The sequence below is a fragment of the Rhyacophila brunnea genome, unplaced genomic scaffold (genome assembly GCF_057557595.1).
Source record: "Rhyacophila brunnea isolate RB1 unplaced genomic scaffold, BYU_Rbru_1.0 scaffold_3, whole genome shotgun sequence".
NCBI classification, from domain to species: domain Eukaryota; kingdom Metazoa; phylum Arthropoda; class Insecta; order Trichoptera; family Rhyacophilidae; genus Rhyacophila; species Rhyacophila brunnea.
In genome coordinates, this window is record NW_028232965.1 from 6,069,059 (window position 1) to 6,095,568 (window position 26,510).

At 33.5% G+C, this 26,510-nt stretch overlaps 1 protein-coding gene across 1 annotated transcript; it reads left to right on the forward strand.

Annotated features, from left to right (window-relative positions):
- On the forward strand, positions 1–25,616 carry Pfas (phosphoribosylformylglycinamidine synthase). Its single transcript, XM_085952013.1, has 21 exons — positions 1–222; positions 4,996–5,280; positions 6,605–6,918; positions 7,439–7,575; positions 7,987–8,099; positions 10,571–10,824; positions 11,947–12,207; positions 13,039–13,242; positions 14,160–14,351; positions 14,481–14,645; positions 14,725–14,873; positions 17,444–17,647; positions 19,091–19,286; positions 19,699–19,828; positions 19,922–20,037; positions 20,509–20,907; positions 21,841–21,945; positions 22,607–22,753; positions 22,856–23,078; positions 23,761–23,999; positions 25,335–25,616. Exons 2-21 carry the CDS (start codon positions 5,003–5,005, stop codon positions 25,517–25,519), a joined length of 4,011 nt encoding a protein of 1,336 aa, XP_085808139.1. The 5' UTR covers positions 1–222; positions 4,996–5,002; the 3' UTR covers positions 25,520–25,616.
- The last annotated feature ends 894 nt before the right edge of the window (positions 25,617–26,510 follow it).

Consider the following 26,510-nt stretch of genomic DNA (forward strand, 5'->3'; position numbering starts at 1 on the left):
GGTTTTGCCAAGTTTGTAGTTTTAAATGGTTTGCTGTTTACCGCGTGTATTTTGTAAAATTGCGGGCCGTGTTGGTTAATTTTTGAACTGTCACTTCAGGATGACAGTTTGTGTTTTCGTTCACATAAGTTTTTAACTAACAATAATTTTGATATATTCTAACGTTTTTAACTGTATTCTGGCCTGAAAGTATTATCATTAATTCGTCTACCTGATTTACTGGTAAGTTTCTTGTGACTAATTTTGTTAATGAACATTTTCTTCAAAGATACAGAAACCAGAATCGGTCAGAATATTTGATAGACATCGATAGATATCTCTAATATTGAACTACTTATTAGAAAGAACCGGTTTTTGTGAACTAATTGCCGGGTCTAGACTGCTGCCAGTTATGCACTAAAGAAATTTATGTGTACATTTATTATATACCTACTTACCTCCTTCCTAAAATTGAACAATTTAATTATTTTAATTTTATTAATAATGATACAGCAAGTACCCCATATTATAGTCAAAAACAAACTGGAAAAACCACAAGTCACATCAAATCAAAATTAACATATGACAGACTTAGTAGGTTTGATCCCACATCTAGATCACGATCCAGAATATGTAAATCTGATAGTTTGAGCGAGTGGCTGATATCCATTCTCTGTAAAACGAATCTGTTACGAAATTTCTTTAGATTTTTTCAATAGGAATCAGTTTTAATGACCCAGGTTTCGCCTTATGAGTATCTTCAGGTTCTACCAGTGACGTCCCGTGGGGTAGGTAAGTCATACGTTGCACGGGGGCGGCACATAACAAATATTACAACTTTTGAGAGTGACAGAGACGATGTGGTCTATTTATTACAAAGTATCGACATCCTAGTTTAAAAAAGTAATCAAAGCATAAAAATCCTGACAATATAACTATGTATTATAATACTTACATATCGTTGGTTGGTGGTTGATCGCATAGGCGAAAATTTCGCAAGGGTGCCTCCAAACCTGTAAGTGTTACAGATCTCCACGTAACTAGAATCATCACTGTTTGAGAATAAATTTCGTGGAAATGCTCCTAATCTCGGTAGATGGTATCGATGACAACTTTAACTTTTTAGTATATTTATCTGTCTAAGGTAAAATAAAATAGGTAATTAGGTACCTAACAAATTTTCAGACAATTTGAAACTAAAACTAAAAGAGGACGAAATTATAAGTCTGCTTAAGGCCATGCATTAGTTGAGGCACGGTCTAAAAAGATCGTTGCTAGGCGATGCGCGGATTGCGGGTCGCGGGTGTAAATGACGCCTGTCAAACGAAATATTATTTGTCATATAAATCCAACATACGTCCATTTTATGTTCTGTTTATTGTTCTATTAGTAACAATAATAATATATTCATTGACATGTTTTCTTTTTAAAGTAAATGGGTAACGTTTTTAGTAATCTTTACACGATTTTAGAATTAATTGGCCCGTCGCCATCACGCAGCAAAGTGACGTGCTTCTGACTCGACGTTTTCTCAATGAATGCAAGCGAGTCCAAAATTTCGTCGCGCATACAGTTGAAAATTATTTGGCGTTTCACTGATGCGTCACCTTAAGAGCGGCATTTTGCCTAAAGACGTTACTGATCTATTGGTAAGCCAGATGCTGGAAAACATTTTAAAACCAATTTATATATATAATTTAATTTCAGATCTAACAGCGGTATGAGACTCATAAGCAATTTATTTTCAATCTACTTATAAATATTATCCTTCCTGAGTAATATAAGTACTATTGTATAATAAGAATTTCATTCACCGAACACAAAAAATATCAGACCCAGATTTAGGGAATTTTTAACGGTATAATTTTTTTACTTTACGAAGGTGTATCATTTGCAGATTCTTGCAATGCCTATGCCCCTGGATGAAACCTACCGTTTTGCAATCAGTTTGTATAATATTTATTTTTTCTGTAGCCTCTTGTATCTTGACATCAAATACTTTCAATAAATATTTAGTTGTTATGATGAATTGACCTCTTCTTGATCCATAATGATAAAATTGTTGTGATTGTTCAGATCAATAGATTCAATTTGTTGACTTGTTTTCGAATGGAGTTTCAGATACTCGTACGCATGCATTGACCTATGTAATATAACATATATAACCTATATAATTTTGTATAATAAAATATAAATATATTAGGTATCATCACACAAATATTGACCAAGAAAATGCATTTCTTAAGAGTATGACGTGTATAATATTAGATAAGGAATGGTCAACATATAAGTACATATATTATATGAAATGATTTTATTTTTTGTTTATCTGAAATGCTGTGACATATCAGTAACACCAATTTCTTTTTTAATGAATGGGGTTGTTAAATGTCATTGGGTTGTACTTAAAAATATGTAGTACCTAATCTAGATAGGGGTGTAAATTTTTTTGTGACGATGGGTGTAAGGGAATCAAATATACTGAAAATTTCTTGATATCATTTTGTCAAGAATTCAAATCAACATATTTTTATGACCTTAAATGACAACGTTATTGATGCATCACCATTGGATTTGTTTACAATAATTAGTATAATCAACAAATGAATTAGAAACATCTTAACAGTATAAGAGCGGAATGCAGAAACATTTGTCTTAACTAAAATTTCCTCAGTACAAAACGCTATGCAGAAACATCGTCCTTAGCTAAGATCATCTTAAAGCTTCGTTGGTTTTTTTCAATACCATATTTAAAAATTCTCTTTCCTATAAGTTTAGGTAAATTATTTTATAATTGTTAAACGATGACAAAAATATGACAACTGCACTTTATAAATGCAATAACTATAAATACATATTAATATTTAATTATAATACTCTTATGTTTCCGTTATAAGTAATTATAAGTGATTCTACAAGCACCGCAAGATATTTTTTTAACATGGTAACACTCAAAACGTAAAACCAAGTAACACTGCATAGACCTGTCCACCCATTGAAAAAGTATCGATACATGGAATGGGTATCGTATCGAAAGAAAGTATCGACGAATCGTCCTTTAAGGAAAGGGTGGCCCACACAACCTGAACCGGGCCCCCACTCCCCATGCCAGGATTTTTAAGTTTACTTAGGGTTAAAAGCAATGTGACGCTCAACATTAGCGTTTTCAAAATGAATGCTGAATTTTGAAAACATTACAAGTCACTATTGTGTTTTAGCCAAAATAGTGAAAACAATCCTATAGGTATAAAAATAAATAGGTAGGTAGATGTAAAATATATTATTTTATAGCAAATATTAACCGTTGTCTTTAAAAAAACTACTAACATTTTGTGTATTTAGGTACTATGAAGATTTTTGCAACTGTCACTGTTTTTTAAAATTTGCCAGGCAACGTTTTCGAAATACAGCATTCAAATGGTGTTCGAGGTAAAATTAAGGAAAATCACTGTATTTTTAGTGATTTTGTGTATTTTTTAATATATCTCTATATTAAAAGGTCCGCAGTCCCCATTCACTGCAGACCATTTAATTAATATTTAATTATCACATTTAAATAACATGCTAATTATATCTAATGGCCACCTGATGGGCAACGCACCAGTTGCGTTGGACGCAGTAAATGGGTCATTTTTATACGAGCCAGGTCGGTGTGTCAATTGTATTTACCATTGGTGAGTGTGCATAGTGCCCAAAGATGCCGAAAGGCGATACCCGTGTCGCAAAAAACGATTCAAATGGAATAGTACAAAACTTAAAACCATTAGAATTTACATCTATTTGAATTGCGGAGTTGTCAAGTATCGACATACGATAATAAAAAAATGCTTCGTACTACTATTGTTAAGACGTTAAAATCGTTGAAATAAAATAGTGCGCAGGCGACTTTTTTAGTATTAGAGCAAATTTGTGATGTGTGTTTATCTCACTTATCTGATTGAACCCCCAGGCTAGAGACCTGTTAGCCCCCCCCCCCCCCCCGTTGTCAAATTATGGTTGTTTGCGAAGGATTATTTATAATTTTATATATCCATCGTTATCGAAAGAAATTATCAATAGCAAAATATCGATATTTTTGTTACGGTCCTACACTCATGTGTAATACAGAAGGGGGCGTGTTCATAACAAAAGTAGCCTATGGTTAAGGATTCCTTAACTCTGTATTCAGGATTGTCTATAGTTAAGTCATGCTTTTCGGCGACTTATCCTTAGGATCGAAATCTTAGATTGTGCATGCCGCTCTAAAGGTATAAACATAATTACAGTATGTTTATACCACAGAACAGATTAATAAGATATAAAATTTAATAGCCATCACTACTGTACAAAAACATCTTGGCTACGTGTTAAAAATGTGAACTAACATGCTCCGCCCATTTTTAGCCACACTTCCATTATAAACTAACAAGCTCCTCCCATTTAGTAAACAACAGCGCCTAGAAGCGTAGCCAAGAAGATGTTTTCGTACTATAAGTATAGACCAAGGTTTTGAAGCAAGGTACTTTATAACAGTCAGGCCATAAAACCTAAGTAAAAAAATGCGCCGACTTTCTCAAAGTATTGAAAGCGCATTGCATTAATGTGCTTAAGTTTATCGCATATTTTTCCACACTTGAGATCGGTGGCCTGTTAGACCACACCCAGTATTAATTTTGTGTTCCCTGGTTTATACTATTACATGCAAAGCATAAAAACAAAACTAAATGATAATGATAATATTGATTGGATTATTTTTTCCAGTGTCACATTACTTAATGCTCATATTATTATGAAACATAATATTATTTGCCTATTTAAATATTTGATCATAGTTAGTCTCATTTTGATTGCTCTGTCATTAGTAGCTACAGGCTTGTATTGCAGTTGCATAACTCTGTATTGAGTCATTTTATTAATTAAAATAATTCTATTGTCTGCATTATCGAGTTACTTTGACATTGAGACTAGCTTTGCAGACTTTCTGATCCTTTGCATATTGTACCCATTGGTTGGTTGAAACATATATTTATATTACAGATCCAGGATGACCATTATACGGTATTATAGATCGCCAGCCTTTAGTGCTCATAAAAGCAAAGAAATCCTGACGCGATTGAAGTGCATCAATAGCAATGTGGATGATTTGTCTACCGAATTTTGCTATCACATAGAATTGGATGAAAAAGCAAAATTACTCAATGATCAACAGACTCTCATGCTAAAATGGATACTGTCATCTCCACTATACCCAGAAAACTTACAAAACGAATCATTTTATCAAAACTTGAACGGGAGTCAAGGGATAATTGAATGCGGTCCTAGGTAGGTATTTATTTAAATATAAATATTTTTTTTTGCATACATAATTTGGAACACTGTAGAAAAATAGTATAAAATTTATTATTATTATATAAATATAAAAATTAAAGTGGGTATATTAAAACTGAAATTTGGAAAAATCTCTGTGCCATCTAGGAACATAAGTATATATTGTTCAAGAGTGACTGAGAATTATAAAAGCTAGTCGCCTATATTAACGGAATTTGAAATAACACTTAAAACGCATTGTTAGTAGATTTTGGCATGATTAGTGTTATATTGGTTGCTTAATATTATTGGTGAAGTACATTGGCCAGATTTCAATGGATGTAGGTTCCAGTCCGCTCGGTATGTATGTTCAATAATCAATGCGACATTCTTAAATCTTGCGTATCAATGGAAAAGAAAAAAAATTGTCTGAATATTTTAATCTACTTTAGTCCAAGATAGATGTCTACTTATGAAGTTGTGGGTCTCGTGTTTGAATCTCGGGTCTGGCAAATTCACACGATATTTTTCAATGTGTATTTAGACCCAGAGCATGGCCCTAATAAGTTGCATAATATAATAGGGTATATGGACCTAATAGGCTCTTCCTGAAGCTGCCAAAAATGCAGTTATTTACAACATATTTAAAAGTGTGTTAGATATACTTTGAATCAAATCGGACGGCTATGTTAAATCTTAATAGCAAATATCTATTAATAATTTAATACTACTTAGAATCAACATAGGGTCTACCGCGGAGTGCTAATGAGCCAAGAGATTGACACACATTGGCAGGGTGAAATACACATTTTTACATGCAGATTGATGAGGTTTTTGTACCACTCCATAGGAATCGGTTTTAGCAACCTGAGTTTTGCCGTATAAATTCTGTACGCTCTATATCAGCCAGGTGCCATAAGGTGAAACCCGACATGCAAAAACCAATTCATATAATTCAATTTTCATCAAGTAACTTCACTCGTTTTATTTACATACACACTCTGTACCTAATGTTTTTCAATTAATATGAATTGGACAAGTGGCTTACATCCAGCCCTCTACCTGTCAAAGAACTTCTCATTTAATTTCTAATATAACTAGATATTATGTACTGGTATTAATCATGAACCATTCAGTTTTATAACTAGTCAGCTAGAATCTTACAGAAGACTGCATGTCGACATTGTTTATGAAGTGAAAATAATATTATCCTCTCTGTCTATTCTTCCATGCCGATTGTATTTACACTGCTAGCTTTAAATGTTACTGAATCCTCATCTAGTTTCATGTATTCATGTTCATTGATTATATAGATATATATTATTTTTCTAATTTTTAGATTCAATTTTTCAACAGCTGATTCGAGTAATTCAGTTCAAATTTGTCAAAGCGTTGGACTGAAAAATATCATCCGGCTAGAGGTGTCCAAGCGATATTTCATCACAATGAAAGGAGAGGAAACATTCTCAAAAGATATCTCTGACCAACTATCGCGAATACTGTATGACCGAATGACTGAATGTGTTTACACGCAAGACAACTTACCCAGGGCGAGTTTCATTGAAGGTCTTCCCATGGATCTGGAAAAATGGTTTTTGGTGCCTTTACTCGAGCAAGGAAAAAAAGCCATGCGTGACGTGAATAAGAAACTTGGTAAATTCATGGAATAATTAATATATTGCGATTTTACTAAATCTTAATAATAGTTATTGAGCTATTTATTAATTAATACAGCGGTTTTTTTCATTTCACGGCGCCTTAGTGAACTCATAAAGAATAAATATTTCATGTTGTCCTAAAATAATGTTTCAGCAGCCAATAGATATATTCCCTTTGAAATTAGATTAGAGACCATTTTCTTTTTTCTGGCTTATTTAACTTTCCTGAAAGATTTCGATTGGTTATTGGCCATTCGGAAATGAAGTCATATTTTACTTTAATTCCTTGTGTTATATCTACGATAAGGGAAGAGCAGGTTAAATATTGTTATTGCATGAAGAAAACAGCCGCCAAAGTTTACGAATGTATCATTGTGATCGCGCATCAAAGCATAAATTAATATTGCTGGAATTATTTTATTTTTTTAATAGTCTGTGGCACCCATGAGAATTAATCACTCACTCTTGGGTATGCTTTGAATACCATTGTATTAATGTGTTTAATTTAATTTTAGGCTTGGCATTTGATGATTGGGATATAGATTTCTATTCAGATTTATTTATGAATAAATTAAAAAGAAATCCAACGAGCGTCGAGTGTTTTGATCTTGCCCAAAGTAATAGTGAACATTCTCGACATTGGTTTTTTAAGGTAATATGTAATTTCAATAGCATAATAATAACTTAAATTTTTGTCAAAATATTTTATTTAAATTAAACCAACAAAATATAATAAAATATGCACCTCAGAGCCAGTGTGTCATATTTATAATTTTGCCTAAAATGAGGTACAGGTTTCGTAACTAAAGTATCATATCTTTCAGAGCTAATTCATTTTTTGAGTTTATTCATAATATAAACCTGAAATTCCTAAATCCAAACAGCTGAAAATCCATAGACATTGAACACTTAAAAATGTTAAATTATATTTTCCTGAAAGTATTCTTCTTGGATAGATGGTACACTTCCTCCGGGGTTACACAAATATTGTGGTTTTGAAGACAGTATTATTACAGTCTTGTAAATTATGTATACTTATAAACAATTCTTAATTTTTTTTAAGGGTAAAATAATACTTGACAATGTCGAGTATGAAGAATCTTTAATTGATATGATTATGGATACTCAAAAGACATCAAATAAGAATAATGTGATAAAATTTGGAGACAACAGCAGGTATGCCTATTATTATTATATTATCCTTAGCATCAGTATTCCATCTAAGATGTGTGCTTGTGCGGACCACACACAAATTTTTAGGTGAGCGCACATGTCAAATTTATTGCCGCACATAGCTCAACTGATTTGAAAAACTTAATAAATTGGTACACATTTTTCTTTTGTATAAAGCCCTATTTGTAAAATTATAGATATAAATGACTGCTTCAAGAAAGTTTGCATATTTTTGGAACTCTGTGCTATGTGAATTCCGTCTTTATTCATGTCAGTTTCAATTACCGCACAAGAAGTGCACATCCAAAATAAAAATCGCTGTGTGTACTTATGTACGCGCGTTAGAAGTTATACTTCTTTGGCGTAACAAAACAAAATAAGCCGTTACCTGAGTCTATTAATATTACAATGGATTAGGTTAATGAAAACATACGTGATTCATCTGTGTCTCATATAGCACATTATAATTGTAATTTATTAATTATTATATTGGACCAAAACTCATCTTTGCCATACAGCAGTTATAATCGATGCAGAAGTGCCCATGATGAATTAATAAAAAATCAAATTTTAATATATTTTTTGAATTATTTAACAACTCAACATTCACAAAGTTTATTTATTATTTATTGATATATAATTTTACTCATAAATAATACTTACATAAATATAGCCTCAAATCTTGATAAATAAACTTTACAATGAAAAATAGATATACACTCCAATATAAATAAAGTTTTATGAATATAAATTAACAGTGTAGAATGTTAGTCTCCAGAAATTTGTTTATAAACATATGTATATATTTATTATGACACAATATTGTTATGTTTACAACACATGCTGTTTACTTGGTTGTATTGAACGATAAGTAAATGACACTGCGCATGCGCATGTACCCTTGAGACCGAAATGAATATAATCAAAATAATAAATTATGCGTTGCATCGGCCCGCGTAACTTCCGTCACACGCTAAATTTGTTACATCGGCGTGCGCAACTTTGTCACACGCCAAAAATACACTCTGATCTGTTTTCCCAAACGCACCAAAAGAAGTATAACTTCAAAAATTATGTATACATATGACATATAATTAGAGAGAACTTCCCATGTTGTTTTACTTTCTTCATTATAATATTTAATGAAGAAATATTTGTTTTGATCGATACATGTCTCTATATCAGTCATGTCCAACCCGTCGATCACATGAAATTGTAAAAGGCGTGTACATTCAATTGTAATATTATATAATTTCATTGAGGTTTTGAAGGGGAAGTGTTAACCATTACTATTTTAAATTCCTTAACCAGCTTATATGAAAATCGTTTTCAAATTAACCATGAGGAAACCACTCATGTCTCATGACCTGCCGCAGGAGTGAGAGAAGGAGGAGGAGAAAAATCCTCGCGCTTTAAACTGAGGTGTGGTTTCCCCTTACTGTTGCGCTCTAAGCTCTTTGGACCCTAGGACGATAGTTTGATGATGAGGACAGTAAATGCCCAAAAGAAGACCAAAACTTAACATTTTCACAACAAATGGGAAATTGATTATTTCTTTGTGACGGTTAAAAACAAGTAACGTCTCAATGTCCTCAGTCAAATACAATACCTTTGTTCAAGTTGAAGAATGACATGGGAGTCTGGTAGATCACTGCCAGTTTTGATACTGGAAAGTAGATCACAGCCCACTTGATTTTGGCAATCCATGGTGATAACTATAAACCAATGATACTCAACCTTTTTTTTCTTCGGGCCAAGTACATATATTTGTACTGGTGTGACGAAAAAAATCATGAAACCCCCCTCCCCCCCCCTTTTTTACAAAACATTTTTGAGATTTTAAAAATTATGCGTGTTTTTTTAAATTAATCGTGTGCAATAGCAACACTCTTATACCAGATCTGATGTGGACCATAATGACAATCCTCTTCGGATGTCACTATCTGTGCGTCAAAGTCGAAACGAATCTCAAGATATACGAAATTCCTGATAATAAATGTGTTTTGCGCCGCACATAAAAGTTTAAAGGGCCGCATGAGGCCCGCGGGCCGCAGGTTGAGTATCGCTGCTATAAACGTATGACATTAGCCAGAGGTTTGATAGTTTTGACAGAAAACAAGACACTCAGAACGGCGCCGAGCGAAAGAAAGCGATGCAATAGGCTTGATATAAATGTTAGTCGAGAATAGCAACCGTAACAATATTCACATTCACTCTACCTATACATACCACACTAGCGTGAAGTTCAGATGATAGAAAATAAGTCATAGTCCAAGCGAGAGAAAGTGATACAATAGGCTAGACATAAGACGTGCGTACTATAATAAATCGCATCTCAGCATGTTAAATTGTTCCATTATAATGTCATATTATACAAATAAAAAAGTTAGTAATAAAATAATAAATAAATAAAATTAGTAATGTTGAACTGAAACCTCCTTATTTGTAATCGATTTATTGAATTATTGTTTTAGCGCTATTCGCGGGTTCACCCACAGAAAAATGACACCGTCATCTGTGACTACTGCATCTAAAATGAACATGGATACGGTGGACTCTGATCTGATATTCACAGCCGAGACTCACAATATGCCAACGGGCGTGGCCCCATTCAGTGGAGCCACCACAGGCACCGGTGGAAGGATTCGAGATGTCCAGGCCGTCGGAAGAGGAGGCCACACAATAGCCGGGACAGCTGGTTATTGTGTTGGAAATCTTAAAATGCCAGGTATCCAGTAATTGAAAATTGGAATGTTGAAGTATCAATACTTTTTGACTGAATTTTTGGTATTGATATCAATTGCTGATGATCAATAACAATTTTCAGACTTCAGCTTTGATCTCCAATTTGATATGGATATGAGGAATTGATACTTTTATTCAATACAATAATGATAATCTCTGATGTCGTCGGAAGAGTTCAAAATTTTATTTAAAATGAAAATTACATGGTTATTATGCTTCAATTACATTATGATGCATGTCGCGTACTGTCACGATGTCACGGTAACAAATTTAGTCTATGGTTTCATCATTTTGCGAGATATTTTAAACAATCACGATCTCTGTAAATTCAATGATGGAGAGTGCCAACTCTAATATATTAGTATTTTGAATTACTATTCATTGTTCATGCTAATTTCAATTAATTTAAACAGTATTTTCACGTGCGTTTGTTAAAATTACTTGCGATATTGCGTCCATAGATAATATTTTGAACAGAACCCAACCTGCAGACCATAAATAATAGACAACATTCTTATAGAAAATACATAGTGCAAACCGCTAAAAACAAAAAACACGTGTTTTTGACATGAGTCGAAAATGTGTTGGCATGTAGAAAATGATAAAAAACGTTCATTGAGTCATGCGGATGTCGATGCAGTGCGGTACGCATGAGGTGACCTCATTGTTGTTCTGGTGATTTTGGCAGATTTTGCTAACTGACAATATTCGTGTAAAGGTTCAAAATGTGCTATGGGATTGGGACATCAGTCTGATAACATTTCAAACACCAAGAAAAATGACATTACATACCTTTTTCCCGTAGCGGCAGCTTACTGTGACGTCACGTGATAGTATGCAATGTGCATCTCAATATAATCACAACTTTACTGTCTCCTGAAAAAAGAGTTTGTTTTGGATTTATGAGGTTTACACTGATAGACTGACGATATGTATTTTTTAGCGATAAAATTAATATATATATAATTTGTAAACTGAACTCACAAATCAAAAATTTTCTTTTGAGAATAACAATTACTACGAAAGTAATGATTTAAAAAAGGTATGCGTTGAAATATTATATTAAATAAAAATATGTATCTAATGAAACAATGATTATTTAAAGGTTATGATTTACCATGGGAGGATGAAGATTGGGTGTACCCTGAAAACTTTGCCTCACCTCTTGAAATCATCATTGAAGCAAGTAACGGAGCGTCTGACTATGGGAATAAGTTTGGCGAACCGGTCATCACTGGATTCGTACAGTCGTATGGATTAAAAAATGGAGGCGGCGTAAGGGAAGAATTCGTCAAACCGATTATGTTTAGCGGTGGCATTGGCTACATGCCGGACAATATGATAAACAAAATCAAGCCATCTAAAGGTATTGATATCCATAACCTGAAAAACCTCATAAACATTACTACATATTAGAAAAAATCCTAGTTATACCTTGGAGTGCGTGACCCCTTAGCTACCTACTGACCCAAATACTTGTGCACGTATTCTCAAATACATACAATAACTGAGGATGTTTCCAATGCCGTCAACAGATGGCTAACATCTTTATACATAACCAGCGTTTCCCAAATGGGCTGTGAAAAAATTAAAAATTAATTTACAAAGTTTATTATTATCGTAAAGTATTTATATCTGGTGGACGAGACAATATTTGGGTGAAGTCCGTTTTACTGCACATCTAGTATACTAAACTTTGTTTTGTAATTTAAATCTAGACCCTAAACATTACATAGACTCTACAACCGGACCTACCTACCCAATTACAATGCACAAATGGCTATGATTGGTTACGGTCCATGTTCAGATCTGAATTTTGTATTATGGGAAACCCTCTCATTTCTCGGCGTCAATAAATATATGTGACTTACAAACACTGTGTGCAAACTTCTATAAGCTTGGTTGATATCAATCTGTGCATTTCAATCATCAATCAACCAGATAAATAAATGTAAGAGATCAAAATGTAAACATGGTAGCCTTTTACCTGGAAAGGTATTTAATATTGAACCTATATCTTTTTTCACTTGTGTATTTTTTATGAAAATTAGAATTCTGAAATCTTCATTGTGTATCTGTAAAGGTGGATGAATAAATGCTACAAAACTATATTTTATCCAGTGACATAATGAGACTTTTTTGATGAAATAATATAACAATGAAAAATGAAAATATGAGAAATCTTTGCCGGTTTCAGGTATGTTGGTAGTTAAATTGGGAGGGCCGGTGTACCGCATCGGAGTAGGGGGTGGGGCAGCTTCATCGGTGGCTGTTCAGGGTGATAGTAATCGAGCTGCCGCCTTAGACTTTGGTGCCGTACAGCGAGGAGACGCTGAAATGGGAAACCGTCTCAATCGAGTTGTAAGAGCATGCTTGGAAGCTTCTGACAACCCTGTCTTAGGTAAAATGATATTTTTAGTGTATGCTATCTATATATATTTGAAATGAACTTTAGTATATTGAGAAATGGTTCACTATTTCTGAAATTAATGCGATTTTGAAACTATTAACTCTCGATGACAGATAATTTAAAATTTACTGCAATCAGAATTTTCAACTTTACAAAATAATTTTTATACAAACTTTACTTTTAATTCAAAATTCATAATTCGAAATTAATTGTCTATTACCTAAATCTGATCATAACAGTCTTTATTGTACTAATTACATTGTCGATATATATTTTTAATTTGTTCATTATTATTTATGATATTCTTTTCTTTTGACCATGTCCGATCCTAATAAGATCACACGGGCATCTACAGAGTGGAGGTTTGTATTAACAGATTATTGTTTTTATGAGAAATGGATGTTTTTTTTTTTTTTTTAGAATTATTAATAACCATGTCCTTGCTTTTTCGTACAAGGTGGTTGTTAGTAATTTTGAACAATCACAAACACCCAGGCTTTGAGAAAAACACATAAATGTTTTTGTCATGACTGGGAATCGAACCCAGGAACTCTCGGGTGGAAGGCGAGCGCCTTACCAACTGCACCACGAGAGCCGCCGAGAAATGGATGTTAGCCACTTGCTCAACCTATCAGGTCCATACTCTTGAGTCCAAAGACAAATTGAAAAACAGTATGTGTATTTTCCAGACCCAGGATTCGAATCTGGGACCCTTGACATTATAAGCTGGCGTGGAAACCGCTCGGCCACGATGAGCGATGAATTTGGATATTATATTGTTCATTTAAAATTTTAAAATTCAATTAGAAAAAAAAAAAATAGTTTATTCATTTTGTAAGTGGAAATTTTAGATTAACAAGATTTGTCGGTAGTTTGGTATATTTTAATTAATATACATGTTTTTTTAGCGATACATGACCAGGGTGCCGGAGGGAACGGAAATGTACTGAAAGAGTTAGTTGAACCCGAAGGAGCTGTTGTATTCACAAAGGAATTTAATCTCGGTGATCCCACCATTACTGTTATGGAGCTATGGGGAGCGGAGTATCAAGAAAATAATGCACTTCTTTGTAAAAAAGAACATAGGGAACTCTTAGAAGGTATCTGCATATTTTTTAATTTGTTCACTATAATATACATTTCTCATTTATTAAAAATACGCGCAATTAATGTATTATTTATGGCATTTATCCGCAATTATTTATCTAAATAATCTTTATGATTTTCAGATATCTGTAATCGAGAAAGATGCCCTGTATCATTTGTCGGCGAGGTGACGGGTGACGGATTCGTTAAACTTGTTGAAGATTCAATAGATAATATTGAAAAATACAAATCAAATAAGAAAACTGACGAATCATTGCCTTTCAACCTTGATCTAGAAGCTGTTTTAGGTAATCAATCGTTTTGATTGTGGTAAATTACATTTGTATGTTGATTAATTTTGTTAAATCAATAATATTATTTCACCAGGTAATATGCCGAGAAAAAAATTCATGCTAACAAATACTCCCGTGCCCGTTAAGTCTCTCGTGTTCCCACCAAAACTTAATTTACCGATGGCATTGGACAGAGTTCTGAGATTGGTTTCCGTTGGCAGCAAACGATTTCTTACAAATAAGGTATGACACTATATTTACTACACTAAGGCCTTATCCAGATGGCGCGATTTGACTCGCGAGTAAAAACTCACGCGCATTCCAGGTACATGTGACCTCACTGAGCCGTCCACATGTAATCGCCGCGTGTCACTTTTTGCACGCGGTCGAGGTACAGGTGACTTCATTGAGCCGTCTACATGCAGTCACGACATATCATGGCGAGACACGCGTCCTGGACAAGCTCTCAGTGGTTTCCAAACTTCATGTTACTACACCTTCCTTTAAAAAAAATCTAATCTTGGCATCTCCCCCTCTTTATTTCATTAAATAATACAGACACCTTTTTAAATAGTCAGACATGTACTAATCAGCGCTCGAAATGGAAAAGTTTACAAACCGGAGCGCTACACAGTTTTCTGAAGATATTTCTTACATAGTTATCAAATTTTATGTATATTTCATAAAAATAAGTGTGTTAGATTTTCTGTTATATGGCCTGTCTAGCTTAGACGGTCAAATTATTTTTTCTACGAGACGGAGCGATAATTTTACCGATTTCACGAGTAGGAACGGCGCTCCGGTGCGCTCCAGTCCATTTCGAGCTCTGGTACTAATACATAAATAAAAAAACTTAGTAATAAACAAAGTTTTACTACTTATATCGTATTCATTTTTAAATTAATTTGTTTTTCATGCGATGGATGTGCTTGTTTATTAGCACTCTTTTTCTACTAAACGGGATCGATATTTGGATTTCGTTGCAGCTAATGCAAAAATCCCGTTTCGCATAAATGTGATGATACAAATGGTAGCAGTGCTTACAACTTGCATTGCTTTTCTTGAATTCTTCTTTCTTGTATTATATTATTCTTCACTTGCATTCAACCAACATTGAACTAGGGTTTTTGTTTCAATGAAATATCGCATGATATTTCTATCAATTTTTCCTTTTCAATAGTAGTCTATCCAAATTCATCATCGTTCATTGACAAATGGATTCTATCAGGGGCCCCACATCCTGAAGCGGACCCACCTTCCTATTGCTGACGTTAAGGGCAGTGTGGTGCTCTAAAGTAGTGTTTACTAAATTATATACGGGAGTTTTTATCTTTGAATATATATCAATCATCATATAGGTATCACATCAAATTGCAACGCACAACCAGATATTTAATAGCACTGAAACAAGGGCGACTTTTTTTTTACTATTAGAGTAAATTTGTGATGTGTGTCAATCTCACTTAGCTGGTGGACCCGCCATGCCGGGCCCCCGGCCCGAGTCCTGTCAACCCCCCCACCCCTTGTGGGGCCATGGATTCTATATCCACACGAACTTTGTAAAATCGAGATCTTATAAATAAATAATGTGAAAGTGCATCCGTCTATTACTATCCAAGAAACTATCCAAGTGCTCAGCAAATAGATTTTTGTTTGCTTCAATATATCTGGCGCAGAAATCATTTAAAAGTGGAAACATGACGAACTTATTTTTTTGTAATTTGAATTAAATGAGGTCACCTCATGCGTACCGCACTGCATCGACACCCGCATGACTCAATGAACGTTTTTTATCATTTTCTACATGCCTTCACTTTGTCTTTTTAAATCAGTGAATGCATTAGTGGTCCTTGATTTATTCACTCATTTTTTTTTAACTTCAACCAAATAGACAAGTTTACCAACAAAGTTATCGTTCCTAGATTCGAGATAGCCAGCCAATTAGTCTCCATATCTTCAGACAGGTTTGCAAATAACATTTTATAGGACTATTTTTTTTATATAGTTTATAACTAGCGGCTGTTTTATAAACTATGTATTTGCAAACTTGAAATCTGTAGCTACATTTGTGTTAAACTTTTCGCGCCTCTCTTTTCGACACTCCACGTCTCCCCAGGGAGGCGCGCCTCCTAGTTTGGAAATCGCTGCTCTAATACATTTACTATGTCAGTCAGTCAGAAAAAGGCATAGGTGACATTTTGGTGAAAATGAGTTACGTATTAGTGGGGTTAAATTGTTAATAAAAAATTATATTTTCGCCATTCCGAAAATCACATTAGTAAGAGTTATTCAGTGCTGAATTAACTTTAGGATTTTTTTCGTAGAACAATAATATTTCCATCCGATCCGTCACCAAATTTTGTACAAAATACACCAATAACCCAGAATTCGACAAAAATGCAGATAGATACTATTGTCAGATCAACGTCGTTATGTTGGTAGGGCATTAATGAAATATATGATGTATGTATGTTATGTATGTAAAATATATTATGTATGTAAAATAAAAATACAGTTTGATTTAAAAGTTAATAGGTTAGTGCACAGGTATTGTATTTTCAATTTTTACTGAAATTGAGTTATACCTAAAACACCTGTCTATATCATACAATAGGGTATTTGAGAAGATATTATGTCATTTAACTACCATAGTACATAATATGTCCATCTCGATCTAATTGATTCGAATCTTTCAATTTGGATTTTCTCAAAACATCAATATCTGTGCACTAACGCTAACCTATTGAAATATAATATTATGTGAATGATGACATCATCATCGTCAAAAATCTGTTGAAATTTTTTTCTGATAGGTTGACAGATGCGTAACTGGGTTGATAGCTCAACAACAGTGTGTGGGGCCATTGCACACTCCTTTGGCCGACTACGGTATTATCGCTCTCTCCCATTCGGATATTTGCGGTGCGGCAACGTCCATCGGAACGCAGACATTGAAAGGTTTCGTTGATCCCGAAATCGGAGCAAGAATGACCGTTGGAGAAGCACTCACCAACTTGGTAATTTTTCTATTACACTAAATCACACAATACAGTATTTTAAGGGTGGCCAACTTTTTTGTTTAGACTTTAAAATAAAAAAATAATTACAAGCTTGTACCAAATTATCGGAATTTGCAATTCTAAAAATGAAATAATAAAAATAAAAGTATCACAGTATTTGGTGATAATAATATTATAAGACTCTAATTACAGCTTTTATTTCATTTTTGTTCTTGAGATCATGAATCAAGAGAATCTGATATTTCCATGAAAGTATCATTTACAGAAGATTATTAAAAAAAAAATTCATAAAAGATAGCTGACATCAATTGATGCAATAGTCACTAAGTGTAAGTAAAGTTGTTTGTATGCATATTATATTTTACTGTAATTATTATATAAATTGTACGAGAGTAGTCCCAGAAGTACCCGACCTGACGTATAGATGGCAGTTGTTGTTTGAAAATAATGACTATGCTAGAAAATACCAATCTTATAAAGTTTAAGTTTGAAGTTTGACGACGCTACATTGTTCAGTATTTGTTTGACAGCCATCAATAGTGAACCCTCTCTGTGAATTTGTAAACATGGAAAAAATTGGTCATCGTTATGTGATAATACTTTCATAACTTGAAAACACTTCAGATACATACCCACTAGAAAAAATCATATTTGAAAAAAATACGAACCTCAACGGATCCCGTATAACCATTATGGTATCGCACCAACCTGTGTGTTGAATCAATTATGCTACAAGACTGAATAAAAGAAATAGTTTATTGACTATAGTTTCATTTGAAAGGCTTCAGTCCAACCAATATCAAAGCGGAGCTAGATTCTACTCTGGGGGTGTCTGCTCCTTCGTTTATTGGGTGGCAGAGATTAAACGAGGCCGTACGAGCTGCCAAGATGAACATCGCAGTGGTCGACCAAATGAGGTGAAAGGTGAAGAAAATTCACAAAATTATGGTATTGGATGACCGTCGACTGAAAGTGCGCGAGCTAGCAGACATGGTAGGCATTTCAAAAGTTGAAAGTTTAAAGTTTGAATTGCTTCTTCACGCACCCTATTTGCCAGATTTAGCCCCCTCAGATTAATTTCTGTTTTCAAACTTGAAAAAATGGCTCGGTGGTAAAAGATTAGCCAACAATGAAGAGGTGGAGTCTGCGGTTGATGGCTATTTTGAGGAGCTCGACAATTCGACAATTTTCACTATAAACAGGGTATCGAAGCTATTGAACATCGCTGGGAAAGTGTAACAACTAAAAGGAGACTATGTAGAGAAATAAAGATATTTTTTCCCAAATTTTTTGTGTTTTATTTGTTAGGTCGTGTACTTCTGGGACTACCCTTGTAAATCTAGCATAATTTCATAGTGAGGGGTAAAACATTTGTATCTCATTCCAAATACATAATATGTTTCTTTGGTGTAATTTTTTTAGACATATTTCTTATTGTAGGTGTTTGCCGGAATTTCGTGCTTGGAAGACGTGAAGTGTTCCGGAAATTGGATGTGGAGTGGGAAGACAGGAGATGCTGGCGGTAAATTGGCCGTCGCTTGCCGAGCGATGTGTTCAATCATGAGTCAATTGGGAATAGCGGTCGATGGTGGAAAGGATTCTTTGTCAATGGCTGCCGGAGTTAAAGGAGAAAAAGGTTTCAAGATATTATACTTTAATGATTCATTGCTGTGACAACAATTTATTAATCCATTCAATTTTTTTATTTTTAAGTTTGCTGCAACAGATATCATTGATATGTATTACAGTGAAGAGTTATAAATTGCCCTTTCTATATTGTGGTATGTGACACATCATATTATAATAAGTAATATGCATTAATCGAACTGTTGGTTTAAAATTCGTGTATTTTTCATTAGCTTCCTACAGGTGACTCCACTGACAGCAGTTTAGAATTCTGCCTCACTGTAACTTTTCTTTAGTCAACAATTAACACATAATGTTGTTTTAATACCTGTAGTTTTGTTTGTTTATAATGTAGGTGTATGATTGTATATATGACACTATGTACTCCCAAAAATACATTGTGTTTTATATTTTGTTTGTAGTGAACTCACCAGGAACCCTCGTTGTCTCGACATATGCACCGTGTCCCGATATCAGGGTAAAAGTTGAGCCATATTTGAAAGAAATGGGATCTACATTGCTTTGGGTGCCAATTTCTCCAGGAAAGTATCGGTAATTCCATACAAATTCTCATTTGTTAATAATTTTTTGTGAAACTAATTAATAATCTCTTTGGTTTTTTTTTTTTACTAATCTCTTGGGTAGGCTTGGCGGAACTGCTCTAGCTCAATGTTACAAACAGCAAGGAGACCAAGCTCCAGATGTTGATGATCCAATTTGCTTGCGGAATGCATTTAATGTAACACAAAAACTAATCAAAGGTAATAATCATTATTATTAATTGAATTGGCGTTTACGCGGTGGAACTTCATTATAATGGTTTTAAAACAAAGTTTTATGTTAATTCTGTGATCGTTATAGGTAAAGTTATAGATAATTTTCAAAAAATTTGTTTTTTAATGTGATGGCAATTTAGATGGGGCTAAAAGATACTGTGACAATAGGAGGAGGGTATTAAAATGACGAAAATCGTGTGACATCATTTATGGACTACTTATATAATTCCAATATGAGTTTGCATCTGATAATTTTCGGTAGAATGTGGAATTAGTGGTGAAAGAAAGACCTCCTGAATGGACAACCTCTGAAAAGAGTAAAATCGAAAGAACACAATGTTTTTAAATACAATCCGTAATGTCAATTGAAACTATTGTCTAAGTTCTCAGTTTTAATCTTTGTCAAATTTAAAATATTGAACATTAAAGTAATGCATAATATTTTTTTTTTTGCAGATAAACAAATATTATCTGGCCATGACATCAGCGACGGAGGATTCATAACATGCGTTCTTGAAATGGCATTTGCTGGACTGCGCGGCGTTGAAGTCAATTTGGATATCTCTGATGTAGATTATTTATATGCCCTATTCAATGAAGAGTTGGGGCTGATTCTAGAAGTGAATCCAGATAATGTGGACCACTGTATAGAAAGCTATAGATCGAGCGGTGTAGTATGCCAACCAATCGGTAAGACGGTCGGTGTGGGTATGGAAGCCCCGATAACTGTAACCTTCAATGGTCAGCTCTTCCTCAGCTGTGACGTGTACTCGTTGCTGCGTACGTGGGAAGAAACCAGTTACAGACTCGAATTACTGCAGGCTAACTCAGATTGTGTTCAAGAGGAATGGGATGGTAATATTTTACATTCTTTGTACTTTATTACATCTGTCTTTGACACCCAATCAATTACAAATTTATTATAATCCTATATACATAGCCGATTAAAAAGATACAAAATTTTATACTAGATTATGACCCAAAAAATGTTGCATGGAATTCATAAAAATATATTTCATGGAACATGTATAACTGACTGTAAAAGACCAAGCATTATTAAGTATACTTTTTCTAGCATGAGGCTGTCCACTATTAGTGAAATGATATTTTATCTTCCGGCAACACTAATGTTTAAATGTACGATATCATAATTATTATTATTATGGTTATTTAAATCATGCCTTTTCACCTTATATTCAAAAAGAGCATTTTCTAGACTTTTTTTTCGTGCCGGGTCAAATATACTTTAGAATGTTTTATTTTTTTGCACTCACATAGTTTTGTTATCATGTGTAATAATTTTACTACAATATCTATAATCAAATGCATGAAAAAATCTGAGCTAGGCCTGACAAAATTCTTGTGGCGGAAAACTTCTCATATAAATAGTCAGAAAAAATTGGAGTAATTTATAATCGAATCAAAATACAAACAATAGTTGACATAAAAATTATTTCTTTGTGGACAATATAGATACAAACTTATTATATTAGATATTTTTTTTGACATGACTTAAAAAATAAACTAATATTTACAACTAAATGGAAATATTAAAAAATATTTAGTTACTATTCACATAAAATAATCATATTACATAATTTGTTTTATTCAGCAGATGTTTGCTATGCATAAAAGTGGCTTGAAATGCTGTTATGTTTTATTGGAGCTTCCTTTCAATTTTAATTTTACATTGGTTTGTCAATAATACACAACTGCAAATTACTGCTTTTTAGATTGCATACATAGAAAATTTCTATTTCAGTTCTATTAATTCTTTATCCTTTTCAGGTTTAAAAACTAGAACGGGACCAATGTACAAAATAACTTTTGATTCAGAATTGATTTTGAAAAAGATCTCAAATCCCATACGTGTGGCCGTCATTAGAGAAGAGGGTAAGCTAATGAAATCAATTATAATTGGACAGAACTGCACTAAAATGTTCGTTACAATTTTTAACTACTTGAATTAAATGACAATGTACAATTATTCACCTTTAAATACTACGGTCATTTTGGGTTACGGGTATTTTGAAATATAATAAAAGTGAAATAAAGTAATTAAAATATATCCTACGTTTTTGTGCAGGTTTATCATATATTCACAATGAGCTGATTTTTGCCTTGACTACACTTGTCTCTTCATTTATGAACCAATGAAATCGATTTTGGTAGTTTTAATGATGCCAATCTTGAGCACTTCCTCTGCTGAAAAAAATGTGATGAGCTTATTTTTGCCGTGTACCCTTCATATGTTCTTATTTATATTTTGCTCAACTTACAGCTTATTAAAATTACCATTTGTCACCACATTTGGAACTGAAATGACCATTATTCAACCACAAACGATTGCATGATAATAATTGCTACTAAGAACACCATTCATATGAGATTTGCTCAAAATATTAATGTTGAAGCAATCATTATTTGTTGCATAGAGAAATAGCCCTTACGGCAAACTGGAACTTGCTTTGGCAATTTTGATAAGGGAAACAGTAGAAGGTTCATATGAAGGAACATCGTCGTATTGTTATTATGTTTACAATTTCTTTTCTAGGTACCAATGGGGACCGGGAAATGATTGCATCATTAATGAAGGCAGAGTTTGATGTTTATGATGTGACGATGCAAGATTTATTGAATGAATCTATTTCCCTTGATATGTTTAAGGGTGTAGTTTTCCCAGGGGGCTTCAGTTACGCCGGTATGTCTTATGCAATTTAGCTATTGATAATAATTGTAAATCTTCACATTTAATTTGTTTTCTCAAAACACACATTTAATTTGTTTTGTGATTATTACACAGATACTCTCGGATCCGCAAAAGGCTGGGCTGCGACTATTTTGTTCAATGACAAGCTTCGTACGCAATTCAATCATTTTGCACTGAGTCGAAAAGATACCTTTTCCTTGGGAGTTTGCAATGGATGCCAGCTTATGGCCTTGCTAGGCTGGATAGAGTCAGAAAGTAAACCGCGTAATATAGAGGAGAATGCTAAGATTGTTCTTGAGCATAACAAATCAGAGAGGTAATTTATATTAGATAATACATAGTTCAGAAATAAGTGACTATTCGTGTATATGAATTTATTATATGCAAAACTTTAGTGATGTAGTAGGCAAATGGCTAGTGCGCTGAATGAGTGGGGTGCCATACCAGGCACCCACTTTAACAATCAATTTGTTCATTTATTTGACACATTTTTACCCCTATTTATGATGAATGTTATTGTTATTTCTATGACACATGCAGTGTTGCCGATGGCGGACGTTTTGAGCTTTTCAGTTTGACAATTGTTTTTTGATGTTTAAATTTAGTTTCTGTGTTGGCAACACTGCACGTGTTTCATACTGCCCGCCACTACAATATCTTATTGAAAGAGTGAGTTTATCCAATTAGGTACAAACATTTTACTGAGAATATTTCTAACATTTTTGTTGGAATCGTCTAAGAATTATCAATGAACTTCGAGAAGTCAAGAACAATTTAATTCATTTATAACTCTTTCCATATAACATGAAACAGCGAAAGTATAATACATTAATTGAAATATTTTTGAAACAGAAGAATAATTTAATTTATTTCTTTTATATTTTTGTTCAAGTAAGTAGAATACAAAATATTTTATATACAGAGGTGCAGTTTGCCTAGGGTGCCCAAATTTTCACTACGATACATGATTATACTTATATGTTTGACATGTATCACAGATTTGAATGCCGTTGGTCATGTGTATCCATCACTGAAGGAATGGGAAGCAAAATTTGGCTTTGCGGCATGGAGGGATCGCAACTTGGTATTTGGGTCGCCCATGGGGAAGGAAGATTTACTTTTAAAAATTCTCAAGTCCTTCAAAGTCTCATGGACCAAAAACAAATCTGCATGCAGTATGTGGATGACCAAGGCAAGCCCACCGAAGCATATCCTATGAATCCGAATGGAAGTATATGTGAGTAAATAACTTCAACAGTTTATTTTCAAAACTGCATTATATTAATAAAAACATTATCTGATTACTGATTATTCAATTTATAACCATTAATTGTAAATGATAGAGTACTTTTATAATAATTAGACTTTCATACCTATAAGTAAATAAATATGGAACTGTTAATAGCCCTGATGTAGAGGTTGTGATCGAGATTTCTCAAAAAAATAATGAGAAAGGATGATTCTCAAAATTTTCCATTCTCAAAATAAATTCAAATTCCTTAAGAGACTCAAATTGAATTTATTAGAATAGCTTTGTATAAAGAATTATCCAAAAATAATAATAATATAATAAATCAAAAGCCCATTATCTTCACCTTTATTAAATTATCTCATTTGATAAATTTCTTGTGTCTAATATGGGTTAATTATTTATAATGTTAATGCTTTAGTTAGGCCATGGAAAGGTACAGATTTATGGAAATACTACTAAATAACCTGTATGAAAGTAAATTTATTGTTTTAAATCAATACCGTTTCCATGTAAGTATGTAGGTAATATTCTCAGTACCAAGGTGAGGGAGATAGATCATGCCGTCTAATACTATGAGTTTTATACGTAAGCGTAGGCAAGTTTTTTAACTTTGTAGTCTTGATTATGGTGTTGCAACCGAAATAGCTATTGATTTAAAAATAAACTGCAGAATTTAATATAATTTATATTATCATTTTGTAAAATGGAATTCTACTGAGTTAATGCTGACGCATTTAATATTCTTGAATTAGAGTATTTTCCAATCTCGAGAAATGAAAAAAGTCGAGAAATCACATTTAGTAAAAAAGGGTTTTTTTATATTTTCTTTTCAGTCATATCGCACCACATAGTCGAAATAAAATAAATTATAAAAACCTCTGATATATAATGTCGCATTTTAATAAGACTGTAATACTTCCAATGTACGTAGTCATTACATCAGAGCCATTAGAGACACTTGATGTTGGTGATTTCCTTTTACTCGTTTTTAAGATATTTTCAAGTTATTCAGAGACCTTCATTTTTGTGCTTATAAAGTCTCTTGTAAAATTACAATTTTGTGTATTAGAGGTTTTAACAGCTCAGTGACAATATATTTAAGTCAGCAAACTATGGTTGCCATACAATTATCAAACACACACGGATGTATATAATATATCAGTAAATATTAGGAAATTGACTAATAAAAACATTACTCTCATGTGAAAAACTCTCTTGTGAGCAAACTTCTACTCTGTGAAGGCCCTTATGATCCAATTAGGATCAGACATGGTCGAAAGAAAGAAAGAAATGAAAAAAAGTATTTTTGTGATTTTGCAGGTGGTATTGCCAGTATATGTTCAACAGACGGGCGACATTTGGCCATGATGCCTCACCCTGAAAGATGTACCCTTACCTGGCAATGTCCATATCTGCTAAATGGAAATAAAAGCAATAAGGAAAATATTAATTCCCCATGGCAGAAGTTATTTGCCAATGCCTATATTTGGGCTTCACAGCAATAATTTTCTAAACATGTTTATTCTTCTTATTAAAATAACTTTTGTTTATTATTTTTAAAAAGTATAAAAGAAATTTTAAATAAAGTTTTTATTGGTATTCAAAAATGATGGAGTCAATGATTCTGAATTTGATGTGTATATTATGATAATATTATACTAATACCCTGTTTATATGTGCATGGATCAAAAAAGTTAAGCAGCGTCTGAATTTTCACATGACAGTTAGGACCTGTGCGATATCTGCGCCTGCGCAGTAGAACGACAGTGGCAAAACTGTTGGAAAAAAAAATTAACTACACCGCACAGAGCATTTTGACGTTTTTCAATTTTCACAACCAGTGAAATAGCACCATGCAATGACAACAAGAATCAGATTGATGAGATAGTTAGCACTTTTACGTGTAAACAGTTGTTATCGCTATAGTTGAATTTACACTATAGATACCAGTAAATCCATGCATGTGTACAGGTGCTAAAAAAAGGATTTTATTTTACATATTCTTCTTTCTAATATGCACATGATGTTTATAAATAAATGAATATGGACACAACGTGCCACAGTCATTTTAATATGTCTTCTCGGACCATACCTGTGTCCCGTAGCTCTGCCATATACAACCTGTGGATCGTATTTAGTGACTTTCCAGGATAGTGGAATCCAGATGGTTTGAAGAAAACTCAGGCCCGTTTCAGACTCCCGGAGGCATCTGTAGCATGTGACCAAGCCAGGCACAATTAGATGTGTCGAGAGACTGGATGGTCCATTTTCTTATCTCCTCATTAGTGACAAGCAGCATATTAACCCGGCCGGCGCCGATGTCACACACCTTGTACAAATCGGCCAAATTCGCAATGCGCATGTGTATAAATCGATGCCACCGCGTCCATATTTATCATACGGGACTGATTTTTTCACGTAAATTTGGCCTGATTTGTCCTTCTCCTGCCACCTATGACATATTTTAAAAGCATTGGTTCTAAATATAAAATAATC